The 13893-nt window shown below is 39.3% G+C and overlaps 1 protein-coding gene across 1 annotated transcript in view; it reads left to right on the top strand.

Moving 5' to 3' along the window:
* Window positions 1–13893, top strand: part of Prosalpha3 (proteasome alpha3 subunit) — a 93917-nt gene that overhangs the window by 9665 nt on the left and 70359 nt on the right. Inside the window, exon 3 of the mRNA XM_067146573.2 lies at window positions 469–631. Coding sequence (XP_067002674.1) covers window positions 469–631 — 163 coding nt within the window. The remainder of the gene's footprint in view (window positions 1–468; window positions 632–13893) is intronic.

The following is a 13893-nucleotide window of genomic DNA, read 5'->3' as shown; positions in this document are numbered from 1 at the left end:
AAGACTGAGTTGGTGTTGGGAGATAACAGGATGGGATTGGTTCAGAGAAGCTGAAGTATACTTTGGGTACATGATGCAAATTCCAGAAGAAAGAGTGCCAAACCATGCATACAAGACTAAAAGAAGACTTAAAGTTGGCCAAGAAATAGCTGGAAGCATTCAGTGATGGAGGGCATTAAGGACAGGGAATCAACATTGACAGAGTGTTTGAAGAGAAATTGTGGAAGGGCAGGATGAAGTGGAGGGCATTAGTACACTATTTACCAAGAGAGAATCTGGAACATCTGACAATGTTTTCAATTGTTTGTCATATATATATTAGTATCATGATTTGACCTGTGTGGGTATTTGTTTACAGTTATTCTTTTATGCTGTTTAAAAGAAACTGGCTTGTGATTGGTTGGTATTATACCTCATTTTTATGGCATCTTACAGCAGTAATTGTACTTGAATTGTTGTTTGTTCTAGGGCGACTTTATCAAGTGGAATATGCAATGGAAGCAATAAGTCATGCTGGTACTTGTCTAGGAATACTTGCTAATGATGGGATTCTGCTAGCAGCTGAGAGAAGAAATACAAACAAACTGCTGGATGAAGTGTTCTTTTCTGAGAAGATTTATAAGTTGAATGAGTAAGTTATTTCTAGCTTTTTTTTTTTTTTTTTTTCTATGGGCTACTTTTGGCCATAGCATCATTATTCCCTTATCCAGCTTTATTAGTGTCATTCAAGGTATGTAGAATACAAGATAGGGATCACAGGAGAGATGCGCAGTAGCACAGCAGACTGTGACATCACGCTGAAGCTGCCCTGGACAAGGTAGAGGTAGTTCGAATAAGAATTGCTGTGCGCGCAGAAGCTAGGAGGTAGTAATACACGATAGTGGCATATCTGTGGTGTGTAAGGAACCATGTGTATTTATTTTATGTGATAAAACATAAAATGCAGTAATAGTGTACACTTTTCAGTGTGGTTTGTTGCGCTGTTGCAGGCTGCACAAATCATAGCAGGCATGCAAAGGAACAAAACATACACTTTCATTTATTCCCTAAAGCCACTGACCTAAATGAACAGTGGCATCAAAAAGTAATCAAGACATTATTGAAAGCTATTTTTCTCAGCTTCCGAGGTTTGTATCACCATCCTCTTCCGACAGCTGTAACGCAAACTATGAAATCATTCCTTCTCAGCCTCAATGCTTCCGAGCTGATAAGAAATTCCAACTGTTCTCCAGAATATTGTGAAATATTACGTGCAAATATATTGTACCCGCTCAAAGCCTGAGTCCCAACCAGCATTTATCTCAGGGAGTGTTACGGTCCGAATCCATCGCAACTACTACTCAATAAAATATAATGTTTTGAGATATAAGATCTCAAACTAAATGTAAGGGCGCCATCCAATCAGTACAACAGGGTTGAACGGGACACTCTAATCTCTAACTTTAAGGCTCATCATGAAACACACAAATTATATATATTCAGATCAAAGGGAATTTATGAAGGCTCCGTCCTAGGAATGGGGACGGATATTTAAACGGTCACCAAGGGTTTACTATTCTACAAGAACAAGAACCTGGAGCTGTTTCCTAGCAAATGCTAAAGGAGCATTTTATTTAAGTAATCAAATGAAATTTTTACACACAATCAAAATTTGTTGACCCTTGATTTGCCAGTAATTTGGCAAATTATTCCTGAAAAATGATTACATAATATTTGTCACTTTTGACCACCCTTCCATTTTGGTGGTAGAACCGTTGATATCTGAAGGTATCAGATTTACCTTCGTTAACACCATGACCCTATTTGATCATGGACCAATAACCTGTTGGCTAAGTAGGCGCGATCACATGGACCATGTTATCGCCTCTACTTTAATTGAGATGAGACCAACCCGGGAAACTACAAACTCTCCCCGGGTTCCTAACCAAGATATGCTAATCGTTAGTTGAAGGAATGCAACAAAGGGACTCTAACCTAATGGTCCAGATGTAGGGATTTGCCTTCATTTACACATATTAACTTAACTTATTATTTACAACCAATTGACATTATTCCGTTAATTCGCCAGCTGACTTCCCTAGTATCATCCATCATCATCGTCCGAAATAATAAGAGAAAAAAAAATTTAATAAAACAAAAAATTATTTTATTAAATATTATTATTATTATTATTATTATTATTATTATTATCATGTTTTTGTGGAGATCATGATTATCGTAACCCGTAATCATCCTCGGACTAATATTTCAACTTTTCGCGATTTTATTTATTTTCCTCTGAAATAAATAAAAGTACTTTCGTTGATAATTCTTCTTCTCCTTCTTCAAATATTCTCATTATTATTATTATTAGTTAAAAATCTCAAATTGTTCATTTCAACTCCCAACATCATAATTATGTTCAAAATAAAAAAAAAAGTAAATTCTTCTAAAAAAAAAAGTACTTATTTTTATTTTTATTATTATTATTATTATTATTATTTTTAAAAAAATATTATTTTCGCCTGTTACACGGTAGTCCACTCTTAATCTGTTTAACGCATAACCCCTTTTACAATTCCTATTTATTTTGGCACTAATCAATCCAGATATGATTTACTTGGAATATTATTATTATTATTACTTCTTTCGAGAATCTTATTTTTATTCCCCATCTTTATAATTTGGTCACATACGTTCTCTCCCAAACAGACATCACCAAGATCCGAATTCACATCGGTCAGGACATACTAGTGTTCGAATCCGCCACCTCATTTTCGTACTGCCGTTAATTCATGGAGACCCTATGCTCCTAAGACAATTCTCAAATCCCATAACACCTCGCAGTTGGGCAAATACCTCCAATCTCTGCAAGTGTTAAATTATTCCTTCCTTTTTCCATTTTTGAAGTCCATTTATCCATTGGAACTCTTCAAAACTTTTTCACCAATTAACCCTCGGTGTGTGGACTCTATTCTACCACTCAATACACCGGTATATAAATACAACCTCTATGTGGGCCTTAAGATCCATCTATTTCTTCATCAACACCAGTACAATTCACTTTCATTTCGGGCCGGATTTCTGTCCCACAAAACTCCAAATCTCAACCTTTGGCTCAAATCCCTCTGGATCTCAAACATAGCGTGACCATATTATAACAGTGCCTATCTCGTTTCTACCAAATTTATTTATGATTATTATGGAGTCCAAAAAAACGTGAAATCAAACATTTAGTGTTAAAACCGGATTCACTGCACAAATTATAATTATTCACGGCACAGGTGATCTCCACATTTAAATTACTTTAATTTGCAATCAAACTATCCAACTAGGCCCGTGCCTTTATTCTCAAAGATTATTATTAAACACGCCTTTACACATTACCAAATTCTAATGTCCTACTTCGACACTTGTACAGACTATTATTATTTTGTCCACTGGCGAACTTCGCGATATTTGCACACATATCAACGGACTTCATTCCGTCCTACAACAAATTAAATCACTTGGCAATCCTACCTCTGGATTATCTTAACAACATGCCTTAATATCTATAAAAGTTCCGAAAACGGAAACCCACTTTGGAAGCACTTCTAAATGAATATTTACATTAACTTTATCTGAAACGTGCTCCATAATCGTAGCAAACAACTCAAGCACTTGAATGAACAACTCAACCCTACTATACTCTATTTAATAACCAAAATTATGATGAGTGCTTGATCTAATCTACATATTCATTTGTCCCTTTGTCTATCTATCTTTGAATTTATACGAGCCGTAACGGCTCGTTTCACAATCAAGTTACCATGATAAGATATGATTTCCTCCCCCTAACGATAGCTATCTATTAATACATTAAAAGGTACTCAACTCTGCCATTGTAGTCTGCTAAAACCGGACGAGAAGCCATAGCCCCTCCGGTTTTTAGCAATGCATCTCGCTGGTATTCATGCCAGCTTGAAGAATTAATCCTTGACCCTTTCCAACTTTACACATTCTGAATAAAAACAAATAAATTAACTGTTGCACTTTGGAATAAATTCCACCCTAAATTCTATTCACAAATTTTACAATCTCGGCCTTGTATCTAGCCCACTTAATGTAAATTTACATTCTTCATTCCTTTCCCGGACACTAGGAACGTGGGATACCTCGGGATCCCCTTTACAACGGCCCGTACGCGCACTTGAATTTCCCGTCTCACGTTCGTGTAGCTGACCAGGTATCAGTTTAGAATGGACTGTTTACTAGGTGACATAAACACTCGTGACCGTTCTCATGTAACGCACTTCCTAATCGGTTGGTAGAATCTCACACTCCGTAAGTTATGCTTTACTGAGTCCTGTCTATTTAAAACACTTCATACTAGTATACTGCTCCATACTGTACTATGAGCTACATCACGTCATGAATCACTGTACTATGTAACAATATAATACTTAGAACTCTACTCCATGAGTAAGTACACACTCGCACCCCTGGCGTAGTCACGGCTCGAACGCTTTGTCAAAAGTAGTCACGTACCACGGGCGTGGTATCCGCCCGAACACTTTGTCAGAAGTACTTTCGCAGCCCTGGCGTGGTGACGGCTCGAACACAATATCAGAAGTATTTTCGCAGCACTGGCGTGCTATCAGCTCGAACACACTGTCAAAAGTAGTCACGTACCACGGGCGTGGTATCCGCCCGAACACTTTGTCAGAAGTACTCCCGTTCTAGTGTACGACCTCATATTTATACTTGTATCCCCTCTCTTCCGAGTTCAACGGAGGTCATCTTGGAACGCACAGTCCCGATATCTTCATACGACAGTTTGCGGTTTGGCCGGTGGCTTAAATATATGATCCAATGATGTAATTATGTTCTCAAATGCTCTATACCAATTCTCAACTATTATCGTTCGCTGGTAATGGATATATTCGCGAATTTAGCTGCCGTAACCCGGCTCGGGGTTTCGCGCTCTATTGTGGCGTCCTTTGCTTTCAGCCAATCAACGAATAGCGTCCATGAATTCTCAGAATCACACCATGCAATCTCCCGCAATTATTAACTTTATATAAGTTTTATGGTATAGTAAGGTTCCTAAATTCCACTTTATTGTGAATCGATACTTCACTTTTTTCTATAAGTTTAATCCACAGAGTTAGCCTCGCTAGTGCTTCTTACAATACGAAGTTGTCACCTTGCTTTGGTCAAGTGAATTTTTCCATTGGTCCACCTTACCCACGTGACCGGGAAGGCTCATATTTTTTTCTTCTAGTGCCAACCCCGTGTCCCACTCCGGCTAGTTACATGGAGATACCTCGCCATCATTTCTCAGAATTTTTCACACGGCTCCCTGCGCTGTTGCTACTACCAAGACTGCCCCGGGCTAGGAAAACTTTGGCAACAAGCTAGCCTCTCTCTTTCCTTGTTGTGACAAATTCTGAGAAACCTAATTCTGTCCCCCCATTGTGTTTGTTAATCTCACTGGAGACAAGAGTCTGTGGTATGGTGAAACCTGCCATCTCGGCCTGGCCTGTTCTTACTGTACGTACAGTAAGATACTATTTATTCTGAAAATGAAATATATATTCCTCATTAATTCCTCATAGTTTCAATTGCATGACGCTTATCATACCCCCACCAGGGTGCATTATTTCCCACGCTACGTTTAAAAATTTTGTGCATACATGAAATTTTTAATAACTTTGGAATCACTATAGCGTCATCAATTATTTTCTGACATCCTTCTAAACTCAAGCAGTTCCTTGGCTTCAACAATCTCGTTCCGTCGTTGATGATTCTCCTTTCGAAGTGCTTCGTTCTCTTGTTCTATCTGACGAATCATTGCTATGAACTCCAGGACATCGCTGTCTAGGTTTCCACATTCTGAACATGGTCTGGCTATTGGTGTAGGCCGGGTCATATTTACATCTACTTCCACAGCTTCTTCTTCTCCTACGGCATCTTCTTCTTCATCTCCTTCCCCCTCTTCTTCTGCCTCGTCTTCTTCGTCTTCTCCGCCTTCTTCAATCCGCCTCGTCTCCTACTCAAACTGTCTAGTTTTTCTTCTGGCCCCTAGTTGACGTTCGTTGATGAACCTAGGGTCATTTGGATTCAGCGAGCAACCACCTTCATTTTGAAGCCTCGGTGATCTGTCCGTGCAGGACGCGTTCCTATCCCCTTTGCGAACGCCTTGAGCCTCTTTACTACAGTAATCTTCAAGATACCGCTTCGATTCCTGCTCCAGCTCCTCCATGTTCTGTATGGACGCCTCTATGTAGGATTTGTCTTTATCACGATCCCACACACTACATGGCCTGTCTTCCTTTCCGCCTTGATTCCTTATGGCATCCTTCCATTTCCTATTGATTTCATCAATATCTGGCCTGCTCTCCTGATGTCTATCCTCCAATTCGTCATTTGGCTTCTGACGAGCTGTATGCTGGGCTGGGTTCCGTCCTGGGTACGGGTAAGGTCAACTGTTATTCCTCCTTCCCTCATATCCTCGGTATCCCCTATCTCTCTGGAAGTTTCCCCGGTACTGCGGTCTTCCTTTCTCCTGAAATGTCCCTCGGTTGTTCCATGGTCTAGGTTGCCAATTTTGTTCATACGTTCTCCCGCTAGAAGTTGTTAATTCACGACTGGTGTTCGTGCTCTGGTCTCTAGTGGACTCTGTTTTCGGGCTTGTCCCCATCTCAATATTATTAATTTGCGGCTCTGACGATCTTTGGTGCCTACCATTTCCGTGATGGGTCGTCTGGTCAAGTTGCCTTAACAAACTTTCCGCCTGTACTGCAGTGCGTACATTGGAAGCAATCAGCATTCGCTGAATTTCAAACGGCAACTGCTTCGCAATAGCACTTATGAGCTCGGTCTCACAGACCGGATTGTCCAACTCGCGCATTTTATGAAATTGTGCGGTGAAGTACTCGGAGTACTTTGTTGGCGCAGAAGTAGAGTATCGTCTAGAGTATAACTCTAACCTGAGATTCTGCTGCGACTCCATACTCCAATACTTCTGTAAAAAGGCTTGGCGGAACCCCATGAAGTCGTCAAAGGTGTAAAGAAACGCCCTGAACCAAATCGCTGGCGCTCCGTCCAAAAATTTTTCCACTGTCCGCAGTTGTTTTTCGGCAGGTATTCTGTGCTCTTGGATGTAATTCGTGATCTCCCTGATGAACCATTTTGGTGTGATTTGCCCTCGAGAATCGAACTTGGGAGGTTTGTCATCTGACATCCTAATAAAATGAACGATAGGAGACGCCGCATGGTTCGCAGAAGCCGACGATGATCCGTCTCCCATGTGGAGTTTCGAACCTGTCGTATCAGCTGCCAAGTTTTCCTCCTTCATCCTATTCAACCCTCTGTTCTCTGGGGTCTCGAACTCCCTATACTCTAGGTTAAAGTCTCGAGTACCGGACCTGTCCTCGTGCGTTTTTAACAATTCCACTTCCTTCCTCAGTTCATCTATTTTATCCGCGTTGACATCCGCAATGAACTTAGTCTTAAACTGTCTCTCTACGCACTCTTCCAGTTTAATGCCTAATTTCCGTTCCAACTCTTCGGTTTCCTGCTCCCGTATTTCAAGTGCTTCGGTCGCTTTGATCAGCTTATCATTTAAATCTTCACAAGCCTCCAACCTGTGATCTAAACTTTCGATCTGGACTCCTGCATCCTCTAATTTGGTTGAAACCTCACGATTATTTTTGAGGGATTCAACTTCTGACTCCAGAACCGAAACCTTCGCTTCCGTACGTTGGTGGTCAGTACGTAGCGTTTCCACGTTTTTCACTACTTCGTCAGTTTTCCGTGCGGTTTGAATGATATGGCCTTGGATCTGAGACCTAATCTCCTCCCGTCCTAGCCAACACTCCTCTCGCATTTTGTCATTTTGGGCCTTTGACTCATCACGATCAGCTGACATCTGGGTCGTGATTTCATTGAGTCCTGCCACTAGCCTCTCCCTGATTTCGTTCCGATCCTCCAATGCTTCGGACCTAACTCGCTCTACCCTCTCGGTCACTCGGATCAGACTTGAATCGAAATGTTCTTTCATTTCCTCCTTCGTCTTATGACATGCCTCGCGTACCTGGTCTAGCCCTCGGGTAAATTCCTGTTCGTAATTTTGACACGCGGTCCGCACTTCACCTATTTGCTCCGCTAACTCCATCTTACTGTTATCACACGTGATCCGCATTTCTTCAAATTTCTGTTCTATAGACCTATTAGTTTGTTCAATAGACTGCTTTAAAGAATTATTACTCTGTTCTATCGACCTATTAGTTTGTTCAATCGCCCTATTAGACTGTTCGATAGACTGTTTCAAAACATCATTGGATTGTTCATTAGACCTTTCTAACGACTTAAATTGGAGCCATAGCCCTCATCATATCCGCCATCGTAAGTGATTCTTCCTCTCCTACATGTACATCCTGGGATATCTCCCCCTCTACATCAGACATTCTGAATTTATATAATAACAAATTAGGGCCAAACGGCTCCTCGCCCTATAGTACTACGTTTAACAGTTGGTCAAGGTCCTATCACCTAACGGTTCAATACTCGAATTAAATTTCTATTTTCTTACCACAATTTATATTCAATCACTCGTATCATACAACGAGTAGAATAAGGACAACAAATCTTGCTTGGTTCCATCCAGAATAAATACGTGTCCGACACATATAGAAAATCAATTTTGAAACTGTTATGTCAAACACCCCCTAAAATTTTTGGCATAACACCGCCGTCTCGTAGCTTTAAATCTGAAATAAATAAATTCTCGTCGACAGTTCCAGTTCTCATTCCTGTATTAACTTGGAGTTTGGTACCAAGTATAAATTTTACCATATTCTCCTTGTTCCTACAATATACTCCTACTGCCCTTTGGTGACCAAAGTGTGGAGCCTCCACATCCGCAGATATAAAATCGCATCAGAAAATTTACAAAAAAAATATTTTACAACTGATGAGCCCAACAACCTACTTCTATCATCCTATCAAATGAGTCCCGTTCGGAAATTACTACTAGCCTATGCTATGTTAATAAATTTCTGAACACAATGACCGAATAAATAAATGAAAATCAAATGACATGTAAACATCCAATTTAATAAACAAAGTATTCTAACAATGGGGTCATCTCGTACACTAGATGATGCCATCACTATTTAGATTTACCTTTCTAGATCTGAATAAATGCCTCCCAACAACGCATAACCGTGATGCGGTCTATAATTAATTCAAATACCCACGATTGGGTCTAACTATCATATAATCAGCCCAAATGTTTAAGTCCCACGATTGGGTCTAACTATTATGAAATCCGTCCCTTAGTTGTGTGACATGATGTCGTCGCTAATGCAACAAAGTTTTTTTTTTTTTTTTTTTTTTTTTTTTTTTTTTTTTTTTTTTTTTTTTTGCAAAAATTAAATTAAAGTCACACGTTGCTCAAGCATGATGCAATCAGCCCTTCACGTTGGCCGCCATGATGTACCCGCTCAAAGCCTGAGTCCCAACCAGCATTTATCTCAGGGAGTGTTACGGTCCGAATCCATCGCAACTACTACTCAATAAAATATAATGTTTTGAGATATAAGATCTCAAACTAAATGTAAGGGCGCCATCCAATCAGTACAACAGGGTTGAACGGGACACTCTAATCTCTAACTTTAAGGCTCATCATGAAACACACAAATTATATATATTCAGATCAAAGGGAATTTATGAAGGCTCCGTCCTAGGAATGGGGACGGATATTTAAACGGTCACCAAGGGTTTACTATTCTACAAGAACAAGAACCTGGAGCTGTTTCCTAGCAAATGCTAAAGGAGCATTTTATTTAAGTAATCAAATGAAATTTTTACACACAATCAAAATTTGTTGACCCTTGATTTGCCAGTAATTTGGCAAATTATTCCTGAAAAATGATTACATAATATTTGTCACTTTTGACCACCCTTCCATTTTGGTGGTAGAACCGTTGATATCTGAAGGTATCAGATTTACCTTCGTTAACACCATGACCCTATTTGATCATGGACCAATAACCTGTTGGCTAAGTAGGCGCGATCACATGGACCATGTTATCGCCTCTACTTTAATTGAGATGAGACCAACCCGGGAAACTACAAACTCTCCCCGGGTTCCTAACCAAGATATGCTAATCGTTAGTTGAAGGAATGCGACAAAGGGACTCTAACCTAATGGTCCAGATGTAGGGATTTGCCTTCATTTACACATATTAACTTAACTTATTATTTACAACCAATTGACATTATTCCGTTAATTCGCCAGCTGACTTCCCTAGTATCATCCATCATCATCGTCCGAAATAATAAGAGAAAAAAAAATTTAATAAAACAAAAAATTATTTTATTAAATATTATTATTATTATTATTATTATTATTATTATTATTATTATTATTATTATTATCATGTTTTTGTGGAGATCATGATTATCGTAACCCGTAATCATCCTCGGACTAATATTTCAACTTTTCGCGATTTTATTTATTTTCCTCTGAAATAAATAAAAGTACTTTCGTTGATAATTCTTCTTCTCCTTCTTCAAATATTCTCATTATTATTATTATTAGTTAAAAATCTCAAATTGTTCATTTCAACTCCCAACATCATAATTATGTTCAAAATAAATAAAAAGTAAATTCTTCTAAAAAAAAAAAAGTACTTATTTTTATTTTTATTATTATTATTATTATTATTTTTAAAAAAATATTATTTTCGCCTGTTACACGGTAGTCCACTCTTAATCTGTTTAACGCATAACCCCTTTTACAATTCCTATTTATTTTGGCACTAATCAATCCAGATATGATTTACTTGGAATATTATTATTATTATTACTTCTTTCGAGAATCTTATTTTTATTCCCCATCTTTATAATTTGGTCACATACGTTCTCTCCCAAACAGACATCACCAAGATCCGAATTCACATCGGTCAGGACATACTAGTGTTCGAATCCGCCACCTCATTTTCGTACTGCCGTTAATTCATGGAGACCCTATGCTCCTAAGACAATTCTCAAATCCCATAACACCTCGCAGTTGGGCAAATACCTCCAATCTCTGCAAGTGTTAAATTATTCCTTCCTTTTTCCATTTTTGAAGTCCATTTATCCATTGGAACTCTTCAAAACTTTTTCACCAATTAACCCTCGGTGTGTGGACTCTATTCTACCACTCAATACACCGGTATATAAATACAACCTCTATGTGGGCCTTAAGATCCATCTATTTCTTCATCAACACCAGTACAATTCACTTTCATTTCGGGCCGGATTTCTGTCCCACAAAACTCCAAATCTCAACCTTTGGCTCAAATCCCTCTGGATCTCAAACATAGCGTGACCATATTATAACAGTGCCTATCTCGTTTCTACCAAATTTATTTATGATTATTATGGAGTCCAAAAAAACGTGAAATCAAACATTTAGTGTTAAAACCGGATTCACTGCACAAATTATAATTATTCACGGCACAGGTGATCTCCACATTTAAATTACTTTAATTTGCAATCAAACTATCCAACTAGGCCCGTGCCTTTATTCTCAAAGATTATTATTAAACACGCCTTTACACATTACCAAATTCTAATGTCCTACTTCGACACTTGTACAGACTATTATTATTTTGTCCACTGGCGAACTTCGCGATATTTGCACACATATCAACGGACTTCATTCCGTCCTACAACAAATTAAATCACTTGGCAATCCTACCTCTGGATTATCTTAACAACATGCCTTAATATCTATAAAAGTTCCGAAAACGGAAACCCACTTTGGAAGCACTTCTAAATGAATATTTACATTAACTTTATCTGAAACGTGCTCCATAATCGTAGCAAACAACTCAAGCACTTGAATGAACAACTCAACCCTACTATACTCTATTTAATAACCAAAATTATGATGAGTGCTTGATCTAATCTACATATTCATTTGTCCCTTTGTCTATCTATCTTTGAATTTATACGAGCCGTAACGGCTCGTTTCACAATCAAGTTACCATGATAAGATATGATTTCCTCCCCCTAACGATAGCTATCTATTAATACATTAAAAGGTACTCAACTCTGCCATTGTAGTCTGCTAAAACCGGACGAGAAGCCATAGCCCCTCCGGTTTTTAGCAATGCATCTCGCTGGTATTCATGCCAGCTTGAAGAATTAATCCTTGACCCTTTCCAACTTTACACATTCTGAATAAAAACAAATAAATTAACTGTTGCACTTTGGAATAAATTCCACCCTAAATTCTATTCACAAATTTTACACTCTCGGCCTTGTATCTAGCCCACTTAATGTAAATTTACATTCTTCATTCCTTTCCCGGACACTAGGAACGTGGGATACCTCGGGATCCCCTTTACAACGGCCCGTACGCGCACTTGAATTTCCCGTCTCACGTTCGTGTAGCTGACCAGGTATCAGTTTAGAATGGACTGTTTACTAGGTGACATAAACACTCGTGACCGTTCTCATGTAACGCACTTCCTAATCGGTTGGTAGAATCTCACACTCCGTAAGTTATGCTTTACTGAGTCCTGTCTATTTAAAACACTTCATACTAGTATACTGCTCCATACTGTACTATGAGCTACATCACGTCATGAATCACTGTACTATGTAACAATATAATACTTAGAACTCTACTCCATGAGTAAGTACACACTCGCACCCCTGGCGTAGTCACGGCTCGAACGCTTTGTCAAAAGTAGTCACGTACCACGGGCGTGGTATCCGCCCGAACACTTTGTCAGAAGTACTTTCGCAGCCCTGGCGTGGTGACGGCTCGAACACAATATCAGAAGTATTTTCGCAGCACTGGCGTGCTATCAGCTCGAACACACTGTCAAAAGTAGTCACGTACCACGGGCGTGGTATCCGCCCGAACACTTTGTCAGAAGTACTCCCGTTCTAGTGTACGACCTCATATTTATACTTGTATCCCCTCTCTTCCGAGTTCAACGGAGGTCATCTTGGAACGCACAGTCCCGATATCTTCATACGACAGTTTGCGGTTTGGCCGGTGGCTTAAATATATGATCCAATGATGTAATTATGTTCTCAAATGCTCTATACCAATTCTCAACTATTATCGTTCGCTGGTAATGGATATATTCGCGAATTTAGCTGCCGTAACCCGGCTCGGGGTTTCGCGCTCTATTGTGGCGTCCTTTGCTTTCAGCCAATCAACGAATAGCGTCCATGAATTCTCAGAATCACACCATGCAATCTCCCGCAATTATTAACTTTATATAAGTTTTATGGTATAGTAAGGTTCCTAAATTCCACTTTATTGTGAATCGATACTTCACTTTTTTCTATAAGTTTAATCCACAGAGTTAGCCTCGCTAGTGCTTCTTACAATACGAAGTTGTCACCTTGCTTTGGTCAAGTGAATTTTTCCATTGGTCCACCTTACCCACGTGACCGGGAAGGCTCATATTTTTTTCTTCTAGTGCCAACCCCGTGTCCCACTCCGGCTAGTTACATGGAGATACCTCGCCATCATTTCTCAGAATTTTGCACACGGCTCCCTGCGCTGTTGCTACTACCAAGACTGCCCCGGGCTAGGAAAACTTTGGCAACAAGCTAGCCTCTCTCTTTCCTTGTTGTGACAAATTCTGAGAAACCTAATTCTGTCCCCCCATTGTGTTTGTTAATCTCACTGGAGACAAGAGTCTGTGGTATGGTGAAACCTGCCATCTCGGCCTGGCCTGTTCTTACTGTACGTACAGTAAGATACTATTTATTCTGAAAATGAAATATATATTCCTCATTAATTCCTCATAGTTTCAATTGCATGACGCTTATCATACCCCCACCAGGGTGCATTATGTTATCTGTTCTCCAGAAAATTATGAAATATTATGTGCAAATATATGTTATCAT

This window comes from Anabrus simplex, chromosome 4 (assembly GCF_040414725.1).
Source record: "Anabrus simplex isolate iqAnaSimp1 chromosome 4, ASM4041472v1, whole genome shotgun sequence".
In the NCBI taxonomy this organism is placed as follows: Eukaryota; Metazoa; Arthropoda; class Insecta; order Orthoptera; family Tettigoniidae; genus Anabrus; species Anabrus simplex.
The sequence above is the reverse complement of the archived record's forward strand: the minus strand, read 5'-3'. Positions and strand labels throughout refer to the sequence as shown.